Source organism: Lycorma delicatula, chromosome 5, assembly GCF_047948215.1.
Source record: "Lycorma delicatula isolate Av1 chromosome 5, ASM4794821v1, whole genome shotgun sequence".
Lineage (NCBI taxonomy): Eukaryota > Metazoa > Arthropoda > Insecta > Hemiptera > Fulgoridae > Lycorma > Lycorma delicatula.
This window is the reverse complement of record NC_134459.1, coordinates 177,954,981-177,979,437: the sequence shown is the minus strand read 5'-3', so window position 1 is coordinate 177,979,437 and position 24,457 is coordinate 177,954,981. Positions and strand designations below refer to the sequence as shown.

General features: G+C 26.9%; 2 protein-coding genes across 2 annotated transcripts in view; one reads left to right on the top strand and one right to left on the bottom strand.

Annotated features, from left to right (window-relative positions):
• The first annotated feature begins 1,485 nt into the window (after positions 1-1,485).
• On the top strand, positions 1,486-23,095 carry LOC142325624 (uncharacterized). The gene is made up of 4 exons (XM_075367611.1): positions 1,486-1,549; positions 4,118-4,255; positions 9,744-9,932; positions 22,892-23,095. The coding sequence occupies exons 1-4, from the start codon at positions 1,492-1,494 to the stop codon at positions 22,963-22,965; spliced, it is 459 nt and encodes a 152-aa protein (XP_075223726.1). The 5' UTR covers positions 1,486-1,491; the 3' UTR covers positions 22,966-23,095.
• LOC142325625 (putative prefoldin subunit 5) overlaps positions 16,187-24,457 on the bottom strand; it is a 91,250-nt gene continuing 82,979 nt past the window's right edge. The window contains exon 6 of the mRNA XM_075367618.1: positions 16,187-16,589. The gene's annotated coding sequence lies outside the window, so the exon portion shown is untranslated. The remainder of the gene's footprint in view (positions 16,590-24,457) is intronic.

The following is a 24,457-nucleotide window of genomic DNA, read 5'->3' as shown; positions in this document are numbered from 1 at the left end:
GATAAGAACCCAGTTCAGAGCTATAGTAAATCATAAAACTACAGATAAGATTTTAATTGTAAAATCTACACAACACTGATGTTTTAATGAGTAATTTGATGCAGAAATTAAAAAAAAAGCAAAGTTTGCATCTACCTCCACTAATAATAAAAAAGTTTAATCTGGCAATCTTTTGTAATTTAGAAGTTGCAACTTACTTATGACTATTGTGATTTGACATTAACAAAATGTTCTTTGTGTATTGACTGTTGACAAGTGGAGCTGTTGATTTTTTTAAGGCATTTTCATATTTTCTGTTAATTTAGATATTTTCTAATCTGTTAATTTTGATATTTACCAGCCATGGCATGTTTTTTAATAGGAATATTCTTGTTTTTTATATTACAATATCAATTAGGCATATCAGGAGATAAGATGTTGGTTAAGCTATCCTTGCTATTGTATTTTGGCTTTGAATGTTTTTGTGCTTATATACCACTTCATCACTGCCTTGATATTATTTCATATACTGCTGCACAGCAAGAACCATATTCTGTTAGTGAAGAAGAAATCTTAATTCAACACATTGAATGTAACCTGGGCATGTGTACCAGAAGAATCCTAGTTCTCCAACTAGGAAGTGTGTTCCTGCAATTTTTAAAAATTAGTTGTTTTATAATTTTTTACATTATTGATAAATTCTCATTTTAACTTTGTAAATGCAAATTCTTTTGTGCTTAATTTGCAGATGAAATTGTGTTCATCATTAGAGTAAAATATTATGACTAATGCATTTAAAAAAAATTATTGATTTACTGTTGATGGTGCATTATACAAACTTTTCCCTAATCTTTTCAAGGAGTACCAGTTAATTTTGAGGAGTACCAAATAGAGAGTTAATTTTGTACAGTTCATTCATTTGAATGTGGTTGTGTGTTCAAATCTTTTATTTATATTGAATCTAGAGTAGGGAGGTCTTATGTTTTTGTACTGTTTTTGATTTTTTGGTTTCCCTTGTTGGAAAAGAGAAATTATTAAAGAGGTAGTTGGTTGAAAACATACAGTATTTATACATATAAAAAAAGCAAATCAATTTTAGTATTTAAAGGAAGATAATGGTACAAAGGCTTAGTTTATTTTAGTTCTTTTAGAACATATTATTCATTAGATCAGTAGTTATGATGATATGGATTCATTCATTTATTAGATGTTTCCATAGAGTGAGATAAGAGAAAATGGTTGTCAGATCTGAAGAAACCACCCTTCTACCCAAAAATATCTCAATCTAATTAAAAGTGTTCCATTGTTTGCATATGGATGATAGTAACAAAGTTGATGCCATATTATATTTGTTTGTTAGAAATTACAGTATGAAGAACAAGCAGGTTGTCGGTTCATTGATGTCTATTAGTGCTTTAAATGATGATGAACTGAACATAATGATTGCCAACTGCCACTGAGGGGAAGCTCGGTCGGATTCCAATGAACGAGCTAAATTGTAAATTGTTTGAAATGTTTCCAAGTGATGCTATAATTAAGAGCAATCCTATGTTGGATAATACAATTTTACGTAAGTGTGTATTATGTTTAATTTCTTGACTCACGAAAAAACAAAACAGATAGTTGTAGTGCAGAATTTATAAATTTTAATTGCCTTTTAGAAATACCTTGAACAAGAAACAACAGTAACTCCTTAAAATATCCATAATCTCATTAACATTGTATACATAGCTTCCAATAAATCTGGAAGGGATATACAAAAAAAAAAAGATTCAAACAAAGATTGTTACAAAATCAGAGAATTCCGTCTTTAATCAAAATAAATTTTCATCAAATATCCAATGAAGATGTCAAAAAACCTAGTTATATCATAGTCTAGAAATAAAGCAGAGGGTAACAGCATACCATCAAAACTAAATCAACCACCTTTTTTTATCATACCAGCAACATAAGAACATCTAAACTAAACATCTAAATGGATTGAAATTATTAATTTATACGTACAAAGTTGGAAGGAAGAATATAATACATAGCCAGCTACAAGGCAGTTTCCCCAACATGCAAATGTAAATTCTATGACAGGTAGAAAATATTGGTTTAGCAATCAACTGATACATCATTACTTCATGAAGATGATTTTGTTAGGAAGCTGGAGTTTTATGAGGAATTAAATTAATTATTCATTGTAAAATAAATCATCATTTCTTAAGCTCAGTGATAAAGTCTGATGAAGCATATTTTAAGATTGAATGATCAAGTAATCACTCTTAATGTGGAATTACAAAAAATAAATGTTAAGATCTTATTTCTTCAACTGAAACAGAATTCACATCTTAAAATTTTACATGAGTAAGATATTGTTATTGTTATCACAAACATACATCATTATCCCAAACCATTTAACTACTCTATGTTTGGCAGCAAAATAGGGCATCTCCTCACTGTGCTCTTCAACTTAGAAACTACCTCAATCAAACCTTTTCTTGACTGGACCGGATACCAAGGAACAATTAATTAATGAATGGCTACACCATTTTTTGCTCTGAGAAATTTTCATAGACATGGTATTTTCTTCAAATCCAAATGGCTGAACCTCTTCATAATCTCAACTGAAAAACTTGATTTATTTTAAAAATAAGGCTGAAGTCTTATTGGAAAAAATGTGTAATTCAGTGGGTTGTGAATTATGGGTAATCAATGGGTGGTGTAAACACCACTTGTAAATAAATATAAACACCACTTTAACCTGTATATAGTACAGGTTAACTCTAGTTTACAGTGAAATAAATAGCACAGATAGGAATTAAATACCTTTTTATTAACAATTATATATATTACTTGACAGCAACAGTCAAACAAAAGTTGTATTAGGCAATGTTATTATGTAGTACTTTTCATTAATCTATTACTAACGCTATTATTACTCAAATGTACAGAGTGTGAATTTAAAGTTATGGTGTTGTGCTGTAGCTACTGAAACAACACAGAAGTATGCAATAAGAAAAATTAATACAATAATATGGCCAAATTATCACCCAGCCAATATGGTTACTTTCACGTTAATCTTAAAACGATAAAAATTAAATTGATTCATTTTAAAATTATTCATTCAACATGAATTTTCCTACAGAATGATGTTGGACTTATATGATAGCAATTACAGGTACTATATATCTAACTCCGAGTGCTGACACCTCGGATCAAAAGTATAACTTCAGTATAACAGATGAATGATACACTAATCCATCGGATGAAATTAATGTGGTAATTACCTTTAATTAAAAATCTGAATAAAAAGTAAACATGTTATACCATGAAGATGTTAGTAAAAATTGGAATTCTTGTTAAAGAAAAATGTATTATAATAAACAGATTTAAGATCCCAGGCAAAGTAGTTAACTTTTTCCTTCAGTATCCCAGCCTAGAGTATCTCAGGGAAGGTTTAATTACTGAGCATTAATTAACCTATTACTACCATTTTTATTTTTAAGTTCTAATTAACAATACTTCCTAGCCTGGTGATAATGGAATGTAATAATCTACAGGTACACTTACTAACTGGATGCAGGTGCAAGTGGACTCTTTTCCAAAAAGTTATCTGGACACTTATGGAATATCATAAAAATCTATCAATATAAATTACTCAAGTTGAAAAATATTAATGTGTGCCTTACATAGTTAACTTTATATTGCTAGAAATTGTTAGTAATAATCTAAGGAGTAAATGCATTTTAAGCAGTCCAGATTTTCTCAATTAATAAATGATATTGAATAAGATATAGAAAAAATTGCTTTATTGGCAATTCTACAATGAAGTCTTCAGCCAGAAAATGTCAAGTAAATATTTCAACAATGAAATAGGAATTGTATCCACAGTCATTTAACTAAGAACTGTTTTGTTAAAAGTGACCATAAAATCCTTCTTACTCGACATTCTTTATTTATGATTACCGTTCTTACTTTATGATACATAAATAAATTTATTGATTAAAAAGATTATTTCAATTAATATATTTTGATGCAATACTTGTAACAATATACCGCAATCCACTACTTGCAAAATATTATTTATTATTCCTATTATTGTTGCATTGTTGTTTTTGTTTTCATCTTTTATGTTTCTTTATTCTACTTACAGATTATACAAGGACAGAAATGATATTCTCTGTAATAAGTTTATTATTAATAATGATGGGATTTTTCTTTTCATTCTATACATTTCGCAATCCAAGGTACATGTTTAAACGACTAGCTGGTGGTATTCATTTTATAACTTGTAAGTATTATTTCAACCGGTTTAAAACTAATAATTCTAAAAAACTCTTTTTACAAAAATTTTACATTTAAATTTTATGAATGAATAATATTTTAAATGTGAAATGAAAATTAGCATAATAATCATTTTAAAATTAAAAATTACTCAGTAATAAGCTTACTTAAGTAAATAAATAGAAATCTTTTATTTTGATCAGTACATAATACTTTATACAGATCATGTTAAGATGGGTAGATATGTGTAGTATTCCATAGATAAAAAAAGTAACTGCCAAAGACTTTACCTGTCGGGATCATAGGAAATAGAGATAAAAACTTGGATCACAGCAGCCCTTCACAAAATACACAATTATAATTTTAAAATAGATATTAATTATTTAAAATCTAAACACATGAAAAAATTTTAACATAAATACATGATGGTACTCAATATAAAAAATAAGTATAAAATATTTCATAATTCAAAAGTCATTTATGAAAATTATTTGGATTCATATTTATTTACAAGTTGAACAGAATGCAGATTTAGGTTTTTATATTTTTTATTTAGTATTTGAAAATTCATCGACCACGTGTTATGTTTCTGTAAAAGAAAATCTTTTAATTATATTTTAAATATAATGGTGGGAAAATTTTGTAAGTAGTTAAGTAAGTTATTAAAAAATGGTAATGGAAACAGAATAAGGCCCTTTTCTCAAAAGCAGAAGTATTATATTGAGTTAACATGAAAAAATTTATTTTCTCTGGTTTGATTGACATTTTAAGATTAAATGACTATTCTTTTTAACAAAGATTGCGCATCTATAAATACAAACATTTTTAATTTTCTAAATATGGTTTACGTAATTCATACTGATGGGCTCCAGATAATGACCTGACAGCCCATATTTGTATCTTAAAAATTTCTTCAAACTTTTTAAGGAAGCCCGAATAGTTTATGTTAAACTTCACATAATAAATATTAAATAATGTTCATTATATTTAATAATGATAAGTTTAACATTTTATTAAAGCACTTCAAAGGAAAACAGGAAGTTTGATGTTGTTCCAAAAGAAATCAATTTGATCATGTGAGAATTCCAATTAAATCTGTTTTCTAATAAAGCAGCCAGGAAATCCATAATAATAATTAACAAATAATAATAATAATAAATAATATACAGTACTAATAATTAATCCATATACAAGGAATTTTTTATTTCTATGTTGTAGCTGCACTGCTTGAACACACCCATAATGCAAGTTGTCTGTCTAATCTGAGATTATTTTTAATTGTTTCTCTTCTGACCATACCGACTCTGTATGACAAATATAAATATAATAGAGCTGTTGTAATGTCTTAAATTATTTCCATGTTTTTATATTGTATATATCATGTTTTTATATATCCATCTTTTTTATATTTAATAATGTCATAATATCTTAAATAATTTCATATTAAATAGTCATAATTAGCTATTTCATGAATGTATCTTGGTAGAATAACAAAATTGTAGAAATGGTTTATTATTCATTATCAAAAACAGTAGAAATAAGGTATCAGGAAGTGTCCTTACTACAAATAAGAACAATCTTCTTTTTTTTTACTGACATTTTAAAACCCCTGATTAAATATTTTACAAACTCCATCATTTATGGGATTACATAACATTATATTATTGCACCAGTCTGTAAAGGTTATTTGAGGTAAAAAAACAACTTATATCCATAACATATTATGTTATTTCTACCTGAATTAAATTATCCCAACAAACACAATATATATATTAATTTCTTGCTGAATATTACTATTCTGTTAATGGCCCATAAACTGTACCTGTCAGATATTTCAATAATTCTATTTCAACTGCTTCAAATATCAATTTTTCTGACCCATTAATTAAGGCCCAACATTTCAAATCATGTAACAAAACAGATTTAAGAGGGTGTAAAGTTTCAAAATATATCGTTTTACACTTTAGAGACTAATTTTTTCCTTTATATATAGGTCACTTAATTCTTAATGACTAAAGTTTTGGGTATTTATAATCTTTTAACATTTTTATACAAAAAGAATCCACAGTTTTTAGATCCATTTAGAATCATCAAATATGATAGCATGAAATATACTATTAGATCTGTTTCTGACAGAAGTGAATTGGCATACGTCATGCTGAATATATACTTAAATATTAATGTTACGAAAATATAAAGTGGGGAATTTTTTTGTTTATTTCTATGTTGTGGCTACATTTCTTGACCACACCCATTCTGAAAGTTGTCTCCGTAATTTGTGGTTATTTTTCTTTGGTTATTTATGAGTAGTAATTTTCATGTTATAAATAGTGTTTTGTGTAAGTTTATTCCACTTTTTATTAAAAAATCATATTTTCATAACTTTTGTCCTGTGTGTCTAAAATAATGGACATAACTCCAAGAAAGTGTAAAAAATTGTTTTTCTTCTGAGCATATCAACTCTTTCTATATGACACAACTACAAATAACTACTGAGTGTAGTGTTGCACTTGGAATAGTGAATAGTATCTTAAAATGATTTAAAGACATTGGTTTCTTTTCACCTCAAAGGAAATGTAAATGTGGCTGTAAAAGAAAAACTATTCCCAACACAGGATTGGTTATTAGCAAGAAAAAGTAAACGTGACCCAAAATTATTTGCTGCAGACCAAATTGAGAATTAGCAGCCAGTGGAACAGATTTACACATGACAACTGTTAGATGACGACTTTTGCAGCTGGATGGAAAGCTTGTCAGCTAGCTAAAAAGCAGTTACATTCATATGTTTAGGAGCAAAGAGTTCCATATATTAGAAAAGCATCAGATGAAAATACATTATTGGCTCATACACAACTTTCACTTAAACCTCCCCAGAAAAAAAATGTCTTGGAATTGTTTCACATTTGATTGTCCTTGTTCATTACTTCCAGTAGATGGTATGTTGAAAAGGTTGTGATACAACTTCAAAAAAGAAACTCTCACAAGGTAACAGAATGTTTCAGTAAGATCATACCATACTGCCAAAAAAGCGGACAAATTTATCAAAGAACAAAATTAAAGTGTTTCCATGGCAGGCAACTGGCCAGATATAAACCAGATTGAAAATCTTTGAGTAATAGTAAAAACAATGTCTTTCAAAACTGAATTGTACAACAAAAACTGTCCTCATTAAGCAACAATATTGATATGATTTTATGATGAAGAAATTTAAAAAAAATGAGTAGTGTGCTTGTTGATTCGATGCCAAATTGTGTACATGAAGTGATTAAGAATATAAGAGGAAATTTTAATTACTAGATATTCACAAATTCTACAGGTATGATTTTTTTCTAAATAAAGTTATCTTTTATTAAATAATATCTGTGTTCGGATTAATTTGCATGCTAATGAATACTCCTGTTATAATACAGTCTTATACTCTTTAATGACATCAAATGAAAGTTGAAGAAGTAGCTTAATGAGAAGAATGTGAAAAATATTTGTAACCAACTTATTAAAATATAAAATTTGGTAAATTAATTGATGATTTTAGAATTTTTCGTTTGTACCTCAAATTAAATGTAAATCAGAAATGTTTCTTAACTAACTATCCCACCAAAACTATCCTCTTTTTACATAATTATTATATCTTAAATTAAATTTTTGTTTATTCTCCAATTCACTTATAAGAAACTTTAAAACTAAATCATTAAAGCTGTTTCTATTTTTTTCAGGAAATAGATAGTACACAAGTGCTAATTAAGCAGGCATTACAGCATTCATTTAAACTATATTTTAGATTAGTTAAACCTTACTTGTACAAAAATCTTGATATATATTTACCAGGTGAGAAACTTAAAATTGAACCACTACAGACTAAACAAAATTGTAGGCATGTAACATTTTATGAATTAAATGAAAAAATGAAAACATAAATTAAATTCTGTATTTGCATCTACAAAAGTTTACATATTTACCATATTTAAAAAAAAATTCAAAGTAAGCAATATATTTTATGTGCTCAAGTGTTCATATTGAGAGTCAGCTAATGCAAAATATTGTCAATACCCTTTCAACAAAAAATCTACAGATCTCTTTATTTAATGTTTACCTTCATTTCATTGAGAGTGTGGGAATTTGATTCCTAAACTCTATCCTTCAAACAGTCCCAAAGGAAAGAATTGCAACTAGACAAATTTGGAGAACATGGATGCCAAAGCACTCGCCTGACAGTTTGTTCTCTTGTAAAAACCGCATGAATGCATGCTAGTAAATCTTTGTTTGTGACTTGTTACTCTATGTTGTAGGAAGAAATCACATTCTTTTTCACAGCACAGTTTTAAAATTGTGCAGCACACTTTTAATATCATACACCAATTTTCTCATTGTGAACTGGACACTCAAACATCTGGTGAAGATTTTCAGTCATAAAATACCTAGTGTTGTAAATTAACATGCCCAGATAAAAGAAATCATGCCTCATCTGAATTAAATACAGCATCAGGTCTATCGGTCCTTCAACAATGTTTTTGGGAAGTCAGTCGCATTAAGACATTTTGGTTTGTTTGTTCTCTTAAGTTACTGCAAAGTTGCTCACGATATTGTTTCAAATTTAAATCATGAAGAATCTTTACAACAAGATGTGTATTTTACACCTCTGTTATGATAACTTATATATGAATTTTTTTCAGATCCACAGAAATTCTTTTTCCGTTATAGAATCTGTTGTAGTCTCTGGAACCTGATGGAAGGTTGCCTATTTTCTGTTGCATTTGAAACCAACTCAAGATGGCATTTTTTAACCAAATCATGTCTGCTAATCTTTACTGGGATACTGGCATTTAGAAATTTTTCCATAATTTTTTACGGGTTTTTAGAAAGAATCCAGAATTCACATAAGCTTTCATTAGCATTGTTTTCCTCTATCAAATAAAGCATTTTAAAAAAGATAACTGCAGAGAAAGAGACTATATTGAATGGAACATGCATGAACAGTTTACAGCTGACAATAATAGATAAGAGTAGTAACATACACAACTAATAATGGCAGTAGCAGGAACATTAGCATCATTAAAGACAGTACTCAAACAACTGCAATTTGAGCCGATTTGGTTTGGTTTTAAATTCTTCACCTGGTATATCAAATTAACTAACTAGTAGTATCAACAAACAATTAACTATTATTTTAATGAAAGTAATGATGAAACATTAAGATTTCCAACATATTTTATTTATCTTTCTGGTAAACATAATCTCCTAATTTCTTTTTTAAGGTAAAAAATAAAATTTATAGCATATGAAAAATGCCAAGCTAACCCAGATTCAAATCTGGAACTTACTGAATAAAAGGTAGACAAATAGACATAACCATTCCTGTATGGAGGTTGTTAATATGTAAATATTATCAAAATTTGTAAATAAATAAATTTTAAAAAAGTGTTATATATAGTTCTTAAGCCTAACCTACCTTTGTTAATGTCATGAAAGATTATTAATAATTCAAAAATTATTTTTAGGTTTATCAGTAATGGTGGTCATAGAAGTTTTAATGAGTTCAATTGTCTATGAGAAAGAGCATCTTCCAGTGGTACACCCAAAGAAAGCTGATTATTATTATGGCTACTCATTTTACCTAGCATGTTTAGTTTTCATTTGCAATTTATTGGCTGGCATCGTATTCTTTTGGTATTCAAAGAAACGTAAAGGTAATAAAGCACCTACAGATGAAATAGCCATGGCTGATGAACCGACCATAATTGGTCGGTAAATTTAATATTAAATATAACTAATACACTCATTAAAAAAAAAAAGAAAGAAAAATTTATTGTCATGATACTATAAACCTATGTTAGTAATATAATTGTCAGATGTCCCTCAATATTCCCAGTGTGTTCATTTCTCTTTTACAGATTTTAATTAAGTTTATGTAGTGTAGAATTTTTATAATAATTTAAGAATTCAGAATTCTATTTTTTTCCTCAACTTTTTAATATATCTATAATTATGTAAATGTAAGAAACTATCTTTACTAATTATAAGACCCCCTATTTTTATCTAGGTCCACAATTTGAAAATAATGAAGGTTTCAGGTATAGAATTAACATGAATTATGCTATTCTACTAAGTATTTAATCAGACTTTGACTGGTAAATGAAAAAAGTAATTGCAAAATAATTGAGAAAAGAAAAGGTGTGCATATAATTTGTATTCTGTAAAAAAATACTATTATAAAAGTAATTATTAGTAATTTAATTTAAAGTTTTCAAAGTAAATTTTTGCCAATGAAATCATTGAAGTTTATTTATTAATTATTTTTTGCAGTTATTAGTTTTATGATGATTTTGATATCTGGATAAATCATTGATTTATTTTTAAACTGAGCAAAGTTCATATTGCTGGACATTACAAGTCTACAACTAATGTAATCCTTTTTTACTATCAAATATTATATCACCAAGAATTCTAATGTAAATAATGGCCTTAAGTGAATATAGATTAATGTTGAATAGTTTTTATATATAGCCTGTATAGAAAATGTGCATTAGAGGATAATTTATATATCCTCTATAATTCGTCAGATGAAAAATGTTTATGTCTGACTGATCATAGCTATTTTATTTACCAACAATTTGGCTGAAATATTTGAAAGGATATCAAATTAATTCATGTCACATCTTAGGTGCACAGCCCATGCAGGGCCCTGGCCTGAGCCCACTGGACTGCTCTAGTATTTAACTCGTCATCACAGATCAGCTGATTTCATAATCAAGAGTTCAAAGGTTCAAATCCTAGTTACTACTACATCATGGATACCGATGTTCTTTGGTGGTTGGGTTTTAATTAACTACATATATCAAGAATGGTCGACCTGATACTGTATAAGGCAGTATAAGACAGTTATTTACATCATCCTCTGAAGTAATACCTTACAGCGGTTCTGGAGGCTAAACAGGAAAAAAGAGGACCCTGGCTTCACCTTTCTTTGAATGTCTCTGCCTGATGTTCATCAATAAAGGTTGTTTTTAATCATTTTCATTACATTTTGACTTTAATTAAGATTCAATGCATTCTAAACCTGTTGTTTATTCTGCACAAAGCAGCAGTGTATTTTGCAGTCTAGACCCATCAAAATTACACCTTGAGGATCACTTGATTTTATGTACAGGTTTTCCCCCCCCCCAACCTTCAGAGAAGCAACTCTTATGTACAAGCCAGCCATACCACTTTGGATCAGCCCTGACTATATTATTTCCCCAACCCCATCATAACTGGAAAGTATTTGCCATGTGGAGGGGAGACACCTGATTGAGGACTAGAAACATCTCACAGTACTGTTCTACACTGTTTGCCTTATATTTCTTTCATCTCTCTTTTTTCTGTTTAGCCTCCGAAACCACCGTACGGTATTGCTTCAGAGGATGAATGATGAATGAATGATATGTATGAATGTAAACATGTAAACGAAGTGTAATCTTGTACAGCCTCTGGTTAATTGAAACCAACCACCCCAAAGAACACCAGTATCACGGTCTAGTATTCAAATCTATATAAAAGTGACTGCCTTACTAGGATTTGAATCTTAGAATGCTTGACTTCAAAATCAATTGATATGCAATAACGAGTTCACCACTAGACCAACCTGCTGGGTTATATTTCTTATGTCTGTGTTATATAATACTATCTGCAATAACAATATTTAAAATTGCACATGTCAGTGTTACTTTCTTTAAGAGTAATTATATTCATTATAAAATTAGTTCCAGTAGTGGACAGAAAGATGCTATAATTTGTAAGATTCATTATTATCTGCATTTTAGTAAGCTTAACATCCTGACTTCCAATAGTATGTTCTGTCGATGAGTCTTATATATACATACACACATAGACTAAAACATATATTGTTATTAATTATACTTTCCCAAATAAAACAGCAGTTCAACAATATGCTGAATGGTTACAATCTAAGATATTGACTACATCACAATAAAATATATGATTTTAGTTACCACAGTTCTATTTTCAAAGGTTACTATTTTGTAAAAAAAAAAAGACTGATATTATTTGATTATTTGTTTTTTTCTTAGTGTTTTATTTTGTTGTCGATACAAAACTTCAACCAAAACAGTAGGTAAATAAGATAGCTATAGCTAACCAAAGACATTAATCTCTTCTTCATTGAACACACCGAATTAGATAACGCTTAATTTTTTTATTTGAATATTTCAGAGAAATGAGGGGTCTTATATATGAATAAATATGGTAGTTAGTTAATTTCTTAATTAAATTTTTTTTAACATTAATTAGAACAAAATATTACATCTAATAATTTATTTTATTATTAATCTATAAATATTTTTGCATAAAAGTTTTCTTTATGATTTTATAACCATTTTTCATCTATATTTACATATACTTCATGTATGCATAAGTAACAAAATATTATAGATTTAGAAAATATATTTATTCATAAATATATATATAAAATTATATATGGTTTTTTATTTTAAATATTTATTTTGCTTTTCAGTTAAGATTAAAGTATAGTTTTATAAATCTCAAAAGACATTAATTACTTTTATACATATGATAATTTTAATGTAGAGCGTGTACATATTTATTCATAAGAAATGAACACTTCAGAAATTATTTTTCTTGAAAATGTAATACAGTGATACTTTTTGTTTTTAATTTTTTTAAATTATACAACAAAGATCTATAAGCAAAAGTAGATTAATAATGTTACATAGTATGATTATTTTTTATTTATTTTTTTAAGGGGTAAAATAAATTATATAAACATCATTACTCAGTTCAAAGATTATAACTATTTCTTTATTATCTATTTTATTACTGTGGAGTAATACGGTTTTACTCCCACTGCTAATTTGAAAAGTGTATAAAACATACTATTTCAAAACAGAAAGATAATGCATTAATTCGTTGCGTTAAACTATTTGTCTCAGTCTTTCTTGAGGCTGTATTGTATGTAAAGCATCAAAAGGAATCAATAGTAATAGTCATAAGTTCTTTCTCTGACAGTAATGAAATCCACTAAACAGCAATTCTCTGTGGTGAATATATATCATTTGCACTTTGGTGAGCTTGATGGGACTAATGTAAAATCATTTATTTGGCTTGGTCAAGAAGGCAATGGTATCTTGCTACATGGCATAGCAGTAATTCTGGTATGGTAAGGCTATTATTTTTGAGAATAGTACATCATTTTAAAGAATGGCCAGAACTAATTTTTGATTCTGGTCAGGTTGATGATCAGCCGTTATCATTATATTTTTAGTGCTAAACATGCATATTATATACATGGGTTTTAATCATTTATATAATAAAATTATATGTTTACATGCAATGAAGGTAGTGAACATGCAATGAACATTTTACTTATCTTTTTTGTGTACTGCATTAACTACGTATGATACTATAATTACATAAAGCAATGAAATTCATTATATCTAATCGTCATAATTTAACTGCATGTATGAATTTATATATATACATAAATCCTGTTTTTGTGTAAAACAATAAAACTAGATAAAATAAAATAAGTTAGCAGAACTAAAGTACATACATAATAATTTAATTATACTGAACAAAATAACAGTAAAAAACTGTCAATAGTTAAAATTAAATTTTACATTGAACTTGAAGACTCAGTTCAATTTTTCACACTGACAAAATAAATTCGTCAAGTTAAGTTTTTAAAATATGAAATCCCCTGATGATCTTTGTTTGTAAAATCACAAATAGTTGCCAGTTTCATCCTCTCAGTTTACAGACAGACTGCATGCAAACTAGCCAGCCAGATGTTCGTATGATGAACATGCTGGCTCTAATTCATTTAACCTCAGATTCAAACCCTGGCAACAGTATAATGTTTTTCACCCATCATTTCAAATCATATCAATAATGGAAAAACCCTCACTGTAATAAAAACTGAATAAAGTTTGTAAGTAAAGGCACTTAATACTTTACTAATGCCATTAGTTTTCAGTAAAATAAACTGTGAAATTTTAAGAAGCCAAAATACAGTTACTGCATATTTATTTTTTGTTACATAACTACTGACCAGTGATACCTAATGAATGTATTTGCAAACACGAATTTGTACACAGAGCTTTTTCAGGCTCTCTTAATTAAATAATGGCTGTCCACATCCTGTCAATTTATTAAATGTTGAAAGCATGTTTAATCCAAAATCAAAAATGCGCTGTTAATGCTTAACTCTTCAAGAATAGATATCATACTTTCTATGATTTTATTGTTTTATATATTTTAACAATATTAATATTCATTGCATCAGCAATGGGAAGAAGCATTTTGACAGTTTCTTTGAGGAACGGTTTTTTCATTTTTTTTCGGAGTAGGTTGCAGGCCTGTTATTACTGGATCTGAGCTAAGCAACAATCTACATATAACATCTAGATTGCAGAATTCTCTGCTGAACTTACAAGCAAAATCTTGATGGTACAAGCGAAAGTGTTTTTTTTTAGCCTCAGCACAGCAGCCTCTTCTGACATCATTGCTATGGGTAATAAAGCTTTTCAATGATGATAGATCCATGGATTAATATTTTATGAAGAGTAGGTATTAAAAAAGTAAGACTTCATGAATATAATTTCACATACAACTTCACCATACCTAAACAAAAGGCTTTGAATTTATCAGTGTCTATTTTATGGTCATTAGATATAGCCTCTAAAATGGTTTTTGACAATGTATAATGTATAATCTATGCCAGTTATTGCCGCTGATAGCTCACAATCCATAAAAGATCTTCTACTCATGTTTCCATCATTGTTATTTCAAAGTCCTGCTTTAGGAACAGTACTATTAAAGCCAATTGTGTTTTAAATTCCTCTTGTATCTCCATTTTTCTTTGTTGAATGATTTGCTTATCACTTTGAGTTCTTATTTGCCATTTTATTACTAGCAATGTATATGTAAGATAAAGCAATCCTTCAAACAATCTTATTTTGGCATGGAGTATCAATAAGCCAAATTTAAAAAAATCTTCATTTATCTGCTTTGTCATTGTTGAATTATTAAAATCCTCGAATGATGTTCCGCAGATGTAGCATTTCATCTCGGCATTGCATACTTTATTGACAACCATTGTCAGCATCATGACATGTTTTACCAAAAATGTTTTGTTTGTTAGTGTGATTCCAACTTGTTAGTGTAAGTTGATTGCAATGAACTTATTTTATTTTCTACATAACTAATTCTTCTTTCATAATATTTGTTTCTTTTACAAATCTTATTCAAATTGGTCTGCAAAATCGTGGAGATGAAGGCAATGGATTTCACTGCATCACTAGGGATATTTGAAATATCACTTCCAGCAGTAAAAGTTTCTTAGCCACTTAAAAAAGGGAAGGATTTTAAAAAATGTACTTCAGAAAGATTCAATGGTTAGGTTTTTAAAAAATAAAGGTTAACGTACAAGCCCCAGTAACTAATAAGCAAGACTTGAGCCATCAGACTTTTGAGACAGAAACACATAATTAATTAATTAACATAAAATAGATTTACAAAGTCAGCTATAATTATATGGTAATCATTTCAAACCATTTTATTATTTCTTTCATTGTCTTAGTTCAAGCTCCACTCCATTTTGCCAGAAACATGATCATATATGTGTATATAAATATTTACTTATTTGTTGTGTCACTTATTATTGATGTATCAATTTTAATAACACCTTAATAATTATGCAATTTTTGTGATATTTATTTTAAAACTTTAGTAGATGTTTCTGAGGAAATAAAAAGGACTTTCTCTTTTAGTTTTTCAGACAAAAAATTATTTTACACATTGAAATTAATTTTAATATTTATTTCTTTTCAAAAGATATAATATTAAAAAAGCTTATTAATATTTTAGGTTTATCTTTTAATTATATTAAGATAATTAAAAAAATAATAATTTCTTATTACATAGTTTTATTTTATAATTTTATAAATTGCTGTATTGTATAATATTTTATTGCTCCAAATAAATTGATCGTGTTTTTACCCTAAAACTATTTTTCATATTTCTTATTCTTCACTTTTTATGTTGGGTAAATGTTTTGCTGAAGCATGATTATTTGATTTATATACTTGTACATGGTGTTTTGGATGTCAGTGTTAAAGGTTTGTTATTCATTAAATACAAAAATTAATAGACAGTTCTTTTCTTCATTTTTATATTTTCATAAAATGGCAAGATATTTTCCAATGTACTACAAGTTTTGACCAGTTCGTTTCTCTTCTCAGAAACATATGCTGCTAACTAATGTTCAGTTCTTTACCCTTCACCACTTTCTGTTTTTTTTCTTCACCACCAATATTTAATAAAAATGTATGCTAAAAAAAAAATTTTACATGCCATAATTATATAAGACACATTTAAAAAAACTAAACATAATGAATAATAGTTTTAGATCATAATGAATTTTAGATTATATTTAATGATTTTCATAACTTTAATAATTCAATCAATGATTGAGAATGAATGAACAAAAGGAGAAAAGATGGAGTCAATTGTAATTTGGTGAAAATTGTACATGTCAAAGTTATTTTAGTGCAGTTCTCACAAATTTTGGCTTGATGAGGGGGTTTTTTATGCATGCCTGATTGAATTCAGTAAGTGTAGATAAAGCATGCATACAAAGCTAGTTACTCTATGATTGGACATATTATCATTTTCACACAAAAATAAATTTTATAAACTACTATTTTGTTAATAATCTACCCAGCAATCATTTGTTATTTATCATTTGTTAATTATTGATACTACTCATCTCAACTTCGCATTCAATAGAGCTGCAGGCTGGTGTATAAAAAATACAGACTGGTACATAGAATTCATCTCATTAAGTAAAAATAAAATATTTTGGTAGGAATAAAAAAAGAAAAAGTAAAAAAAAAATTTTTTTACTCAAGGATGAATTTTAACTATCATCATATAAATATTCTCATTTTTCTTGATTTCTATCTAAATGAAACAGAACTAATGTAGTAGAAGCTTCTTGATTATCCAATTGTGAATAAATAAGTAAGTAGTATAATGCAAAATATCAAACCACAATACCATGAAAATTAAAAAAAAAAATAAATGTTTAAAGTTACATGTATTTCACAAAATATTTATTAATTATAAAAAAAAGTTATTGCCTTTTAATCTAATACTTAATATAATTAGTATAAGCAAAATACGTCAAAGTTTTGTAAAATATTTTAATGTTTATGTATACAAAGATAAGTGTATTGTAATATTTAAAGTACAGGGTACATCAATGAAGTAAGAAATTTAAAAATACTGATTTTTAAATAAGATTTTATTTTGAGATGAATGTTTCAATAGTTTTTTGTTAAATAAGACATGGCATTTTATTTTTTTTAAATAATGCTTGAAAGGTGGATGGTAGATGGTCCTCGCCAATTGTGACACAGATTATTGATTCATAGAATTCACACAGATTCTATTGCAGAATAACGTTCTATGTATAGTTACTGCAGAGTCATCATTTTTATAAAGTGGTTTAACACAGAATAACATGATATGAACTTGAAAACTGTTCCCTATTTACTAAATGGCATTAAGTGACTGGCAATTTATCATTAAATTCAGCGTCTTCATCTAAACATCAAATGAAGAAATTTAATTAGCATTTCAAAATTTAATTAGAAAAACTCATAAAATTTCAAATGTAATAATTCTTTCTTTAAATAATACAAATTAAAATAGTATTTTACTCAAATTTGAGCATTAGCATGATGAATTTAAATATAAATTAGTAAATGTGCAAAATAATTATTGAAATAAATTTAAAAAATAGGTTATGCTCAAAAACAGTTTGAAGTTTACTTGCAATCTAAAACTGTATGATCATTCTGATCATTGAACAGCCAGCATCAATAGTAGGCCCAGATCAGATAATAGATAAACCGGGCATTTGCCCAGAGCAGCAGATTTTAGATAACAGCAAAAATAGTAGTAGAGAAAAAACAAGCTAAATAAAAAACTATAAAACATGAACATGTTGTACATTTTCAACATACTGCAGATGCTTAGGAAGTTAGACAGACCATCCTTCAATGTGTTAAATGAAATCACTTGGGAGCAGCATGCATTCTGAGAGCTTGAATAGAATCCCTGAAATTGGTAATAAATGAATTGAAGGGCTTAAACCTGTCTTTGTCGACAAACATTGATGCTTTCAAGTGCAATTTCGCAAATATATTTTTTTGCGTGCATGTAGTTTCAGGAAAAACTATTATTTTTATGACCGATGGGTGGAAATGTAATTTGAAATAAGGACATTCAGAAAATTACAACAAATCCATCATTGTTTATTTTGATGATTTACAAAAATGAGTTTTGTTTTAAAGAACTTATAAGAGATTTTGTAGGAAAAAGTGAGGAGAAAATTGTGTTAGAATTCAAATCAATTAAAAGATTTTTTTATTATTATTTGTAATCATACATTTTTTAAAACCAATTTATTTTCTTTCATGTTTTAATTATGAATATTATCTGTTATACTTTATTGAAATGAAAATTTTAAATATGTGTTGTATTTTTTGATATTATTTTTTATATAAATATATTTTATTTTAAATAATGTTTTTACTTTTTAAAAATATCTACAAAAATTCGCTGTCAAAAATTATGTTTCAAAATAATAATATGTAAAGGATGGTGAAAATAATTTTTGCCCAGGGCAGCAAAAGCTGGATCGGGGGCCTGATAAGTAGACACATAGTAGTCATTAATATCGGTAAAGAAGAATCATCATTCTCATTAAACAGAATTTTTTAAAATAATTTTTAAGCACAACCTATTTTTGTTATTTTGTAATTTATAACAAATTTAAATTTATGTATTTCCCATGTTCTAAAAAATTAAATTTTGATGTAATATTCATATAAAATTAATTTAAAGAGAATTCTGATTATGAATTTTGGGAAATAATTGTATGACAATGTGTTATTATATCAAAATGGGAAAAAGTGTTATTTCTTTTAAATAGTTGCAAAACAAAACAGTAGTTTAATATTGGGTGTTTCCACATTACTAAAGTTTCTAGATACTTTATTTATTTTAGGTATAAAGATATTTTCTGACAAAATTCTTCACTACATGAAGAGTTCACTTTTTTCACTTTTCACTATATGTATTTCATTTGCTGTATTGTTATATTTTTAGGTTTAAAGTTATTGTAAAATATTGGCATGTATGCATGTATGTGTATAAGGGTATGTACATAATATGTAAGATTATAATATAAACATTAAAATAGTAACAAATGTAAACTAAAAAGACAGATTTTATTAGTGTAATATATGTTGATGAATTTATGTTTATGTTAAGTGTATTTGTGTTACTTGTGTACTTTTATAGTGTTAAATTATGTGTATGTGTGTGTAAATTTTATGTAAATGTACTAAATTAATATTTTATTATAAATTAAATTTATTATAAATTACTTATAATTTACAAACTTAAATTTGTCTAGTAAATGTAAGAATTTTCAATTTCATAGGAAGAATTAATTTTGTGTCATTTAATTAATTTACAATTAGACCAAGCTGGTCTAGTGGTTAACTCATCGCAAACCAGTTGTTTAGCAGCTGATTTTTGGTGTCAAAGATTCTGAAGTTCAAATGCTACTTAGTTAGTTGCGTTTATACGGATTTGAATACTAGTTAGTAAATACCAGTGTGCTTTGGTGGTTGGGGTTCAATTAACCACAAATCTCAGGATTGGTCAGCCTGAGTCTGTACAAAATTACACCTTATTTCTTGTCATACATATAGCCTCATCTCATTGGGCCATGGAGAGGGATTTCTTATTGTTCAGTTGAATAGATTGCAACATACACAATTACCTTCAGGCCACAGAATTTGAACAGAAAAAGAATTATTGTAAAATTACTAAATTTACTAAAGACAATGAAAGTTTTGCCTACTACATTAAGATAACACATAAATTGAATTTAAAAGAAGAGCATTTTGTTACTAAGATTCATTCTTATCTGACATATATCCCAAAAGTCAGGGAAAATCACATTTCCAGCTCTAGATAAATGATACCAACCTTTAGACATGAATTACATTAATTAAACTATTAAATTGAACAAAAAAGACATGAATTAGAATTAATCAAATTAACATAATAAATATATTATCACTAGAGATCAAGGCAGTTTACTGGATGCTTTATCTTTTGAATGAAATAAATATACAATCTTTGTTACTATTAATTTAATAAGTACATCAGAGACTTTCATTATCAGCATTTTTATAAGCATTCAATAGACACTGATTAATCATATTTTTAGATTAATTCATTATTACTCTTAAGTATTAATTAATATATTAGTATTTCTAGATCCTTTCATAAAACAAAAGTTGACATAGTTTAAGATTAATTTCAGTAAAATTCTGGATTCTAAACTTTTTTTCATTAAATTCATTATTTCCATCTCTTTTTTTAAAATAAATTATATGCTATAAATGATATTTTCAGAAATTAATTGAATTAACTAAAACAAAAGTAGTTTAAATCACATAAAATATTATGGCTTAGGATCAGTTTTTTATATTAGATTTTGGTAAATAAATATGTTACTCCAACGAGTATGTAACAGTTAAATATTACTTTGATGTTACACACTGATACATATACTACTCCAGAAATAAAAAAAATGGAACTGCCTTGTAACTTACCTGTAAAATGGAAACCAAGTGAAAACCTTGATCAGAACAGCATCACAAAATTTAAAACTAATAATAAAAAATGGCATGACAGTAAAATCACTTAAAATAAAATAAATTGTACATTATTTTATAAGAAATTTACAAACCCAATCGATTATTCAACAAGTCCAGTATTATTTTATGTAAAACACAGTAACCCTACTTATCAAACAAAAATGTAATTTATAAAAGTATATAGATATTACAATAATGATATAATAACATATCTAAAACTGGAAGATAAATAAATTAAAGATTGCATAATCAAATTAAATGTCAAAATAGATAAATTAAATACTTTAAATATTATATTATATTACATTTAGGCTGATTTACATTTTGATTGAGGCTGATTTTACATTTAGGCCTGAGCAGTATAAGTGATAAAGAGCATGATATTTTAATGAACATAATCGCTGATGTTAAATGATGGTGAGATAGACACAGCTGTTAATTCTAAAGTATTATATTCCTTGTGTAGTTGGTTTGAATGATGCTTCAACTTGATTCAACATTAACAGTTTGTGATCACTGCCCAAAAACAGTAACATTATTAAAATACAAAGGATGAGGATGAATATCCTTGAATTTAACCAGTAATAATCTGCCTTCAACTTTTAGGGCTACTTGGATGTAGATTATATGTTTGTTCATCCATCAAAAATGATGTAAAAATTCCTTACTCATCACTAAAAAATAAGGTACTGCGAACAGGAAAACCCAAAGTCATCTGAACCATATATTTTAAAAAATATACATTACGTCTAAATCTTGTAAAAGTACAAATGTGCCAATTTTTGAATATTATTTTGCTATAAAGTAAACAGCAACATCAGATTTCTGTGCCAGCATGTTTTCTGAGTAAAGAAATAATAGTTTATGGCTAAACATCATAATACGATTTGCTTTCAGTTGTTGAAGACTTGCTTAAATACCATTGATCACAAGGTCTTAAACAATCAGGTATTCTTTGAAGCTGTAAGTCTTGATTTCAAATTTAAATAAATGTTTAATTGTTAATGTTCACACTTTTTTTTTTTGAGTTTAATCATATATTTTGAAATTAAGATAAATATTATATTTAAAATATTAATAATTTACTAAATTTTGGTTCATTAAATTACTTTTTACAAAAAAAATATTTTCACATATTTTTATTCTAAGTTGCATGATAATAGAAAAACAAAGCTAAGCAATTATTGTGTTGTTGTATCGGGTAAATAACAGAATTTCATGATACATTTCATCTAAAAATTCATATTCTAACTATAATTTTCTTTGTTACTAACAATCACTATTTTTATTTATTTTATGCATTGCACAAACTTATGTTACTTAAATCATTGCAGCACATTTTATTAACAGATATACACTTAAAAAAAATCCATTAATGTATTCACATGATGAAAATAACAAAAAAAAAAAAAAATAATGGTTAAAATAAATGATAGATAAATGAATGCATTGTCCAGTGAAATCTCACTTCAGCCTTTATTTAGTCTTCAAACAGAATTGGTTGGGAAGTTTTGTAAGTTTTAGTCAATAATTATTAAATGATATGAGTAGAGTTGAACTTATGGCGTGATTTTATGATTAGAGGTATTATACAATAAATCATAATAGAGAATCAACCACTCAAGCCTATCATATGATTAAAAATCGTATTACATAAATAATGAAAACAGAGTGACTGTTGTTGAATTGCTAATATAAACATGCATATTATAATATTTTATGCTAATAAGATATTTAAAAATAACATATTAAAACAGATTTTAATAATTTTTTTTTCTGTTAAATGTAATATTAATTCTTATAGTTATATTTTAATTTATGACATTAATTATAAACACATAATTTTTTAAAATAAAGTTTTTAATTAAAAATCATTTAACCTGTTTTAGATGAAGACTTTAACTTTATAGAATTAGAAACTGAAGAAGATAGGTGGATGAAATTTTTTTTCCAGAGAGGGTAAATAATTTAAAAAAAATTTTTTTTATAAAATATAATTTATTTATGTAAATCATATTATTTTATTAATCTAAAAGAATATTAAATTGCTAAAATAAATTAGATTTAGTTTAAAAAGGTCATATAATCAAACATAAAAGCAATAATGGACATCTTAATACTTTTAATAACAATAATAATATTTTGTACAAAACAAAGATTGGTCTTAATGGGTTCAGTTGAATACTGTTGTTTTTCTATAAGATAGAATTCTCAAGAGTGTACACAATTTTATTTGTATCTAAGCTGATTACATAACATAATAATACAACTTCAAAATAACAATCACTTATGAAGAAGCATAAAGTACACGTTCCAAGCACAATAAAAAAAATGATAATATAATGAAAAAACAAAAGAAATAAAAAAAATTGAAATAGACCAAAGAAAAATAAAAATATCAAGTCGGTTGCAATAGAGGTTAATAAACAAGTATTTACTCTGTTAACCTGCATTAAATTATTTATAAAATTATTTAAATCATTTGCCATTATCTCACAAATTTACATGGATATTCTTATCTATTTTATAGTAGAATACCTTAAATAACATACACTCAAATAAACTACTCATTCGATTGTTTGACTCTCATAAGATATCCTTTTGATTTAATATATTTTCAATTATTTTTGACGATCTAATGATTTATTCATCACATCACTGGTCTTTGATTACCTTATGACAGTCACAAGAAAGTCATTCTTTAAAATGTCCCTCATACCATTGCTGCACTGTTTGTTAATTTAAAGACTTTGTCTCTTCAATATTGATGAATTGAATCCATTTCTCATCAACAGTATTGCTACTGGGGATTTTAATTCTCAAACAGTTACTTTTTGCAATGAAACTGTTCTTTCATTATTGTTTCTTAAGATAATGTTATGATTTTTTTCTGTTATTTAACCTACAATCATTGACTTCATTTGAAAATCATAAATACTAAAAATAGAAATTACAAATTTTATGTTAAATTACCATTTAAAATATCCTTTCAAGACTTGATAGCTTTTTTATTTTCTTAATATAAAAGAATATATATATATAAATGATTTTCTCAGGCCTATAAAATTAGAAACATATACAACTGTTTGTAACAAGCTTAGTTTGTTTTTTTTTAAATAAAGATTACAAAAGAATACTGAGAAAGTATAGCTTTTCATGACAAATAGACACTAATGAAGAAATTCAATACTAGTTAAGAAAATCAAAAGATAAAAACAGAATTACTGAGTACTTTAAAACAAAAAAAAGTAATATTAAGAAAGATACTGCAATTAAAGGATAACATATAAAGGTGGAGTGGTAAAACCTCAAAAGTAAAGAAGAAAAAATGAGCAATGAAAAGCAAATAAACCCTTTTGGAAAGGAAAGAACACATGACAAAAAAAATTAAATTAAATAAAAGAAATAGAAAGGAACTAAAAGGAGATAAATAAATGCAGAAATATAATGAACAT

Bases quoted from the DNA above. Each gene is read 5' to 3' on its own strand.
- LOC142325624 (XM_075367611.1), top strand. From the start codon at position 1,492: ATGTTTCCAAGTGATGCTATAATTAAGAGCAATCCTATGTTGGATAAT. The intron at 1,550-4,117 runs GTAAGTGTGTAT...TTCTACTTACAG, and splicing joins GTTGGATAATACAATTTTAC to ATTATACAAGGACAGAAATG. The intron at 4,256-9,743 runs GTAAGTATTATT...AATTATTTTTAG, and splicing joins TGGTATTCATTTTATAACTT to GTTTATCAGTAATGGTGGTC.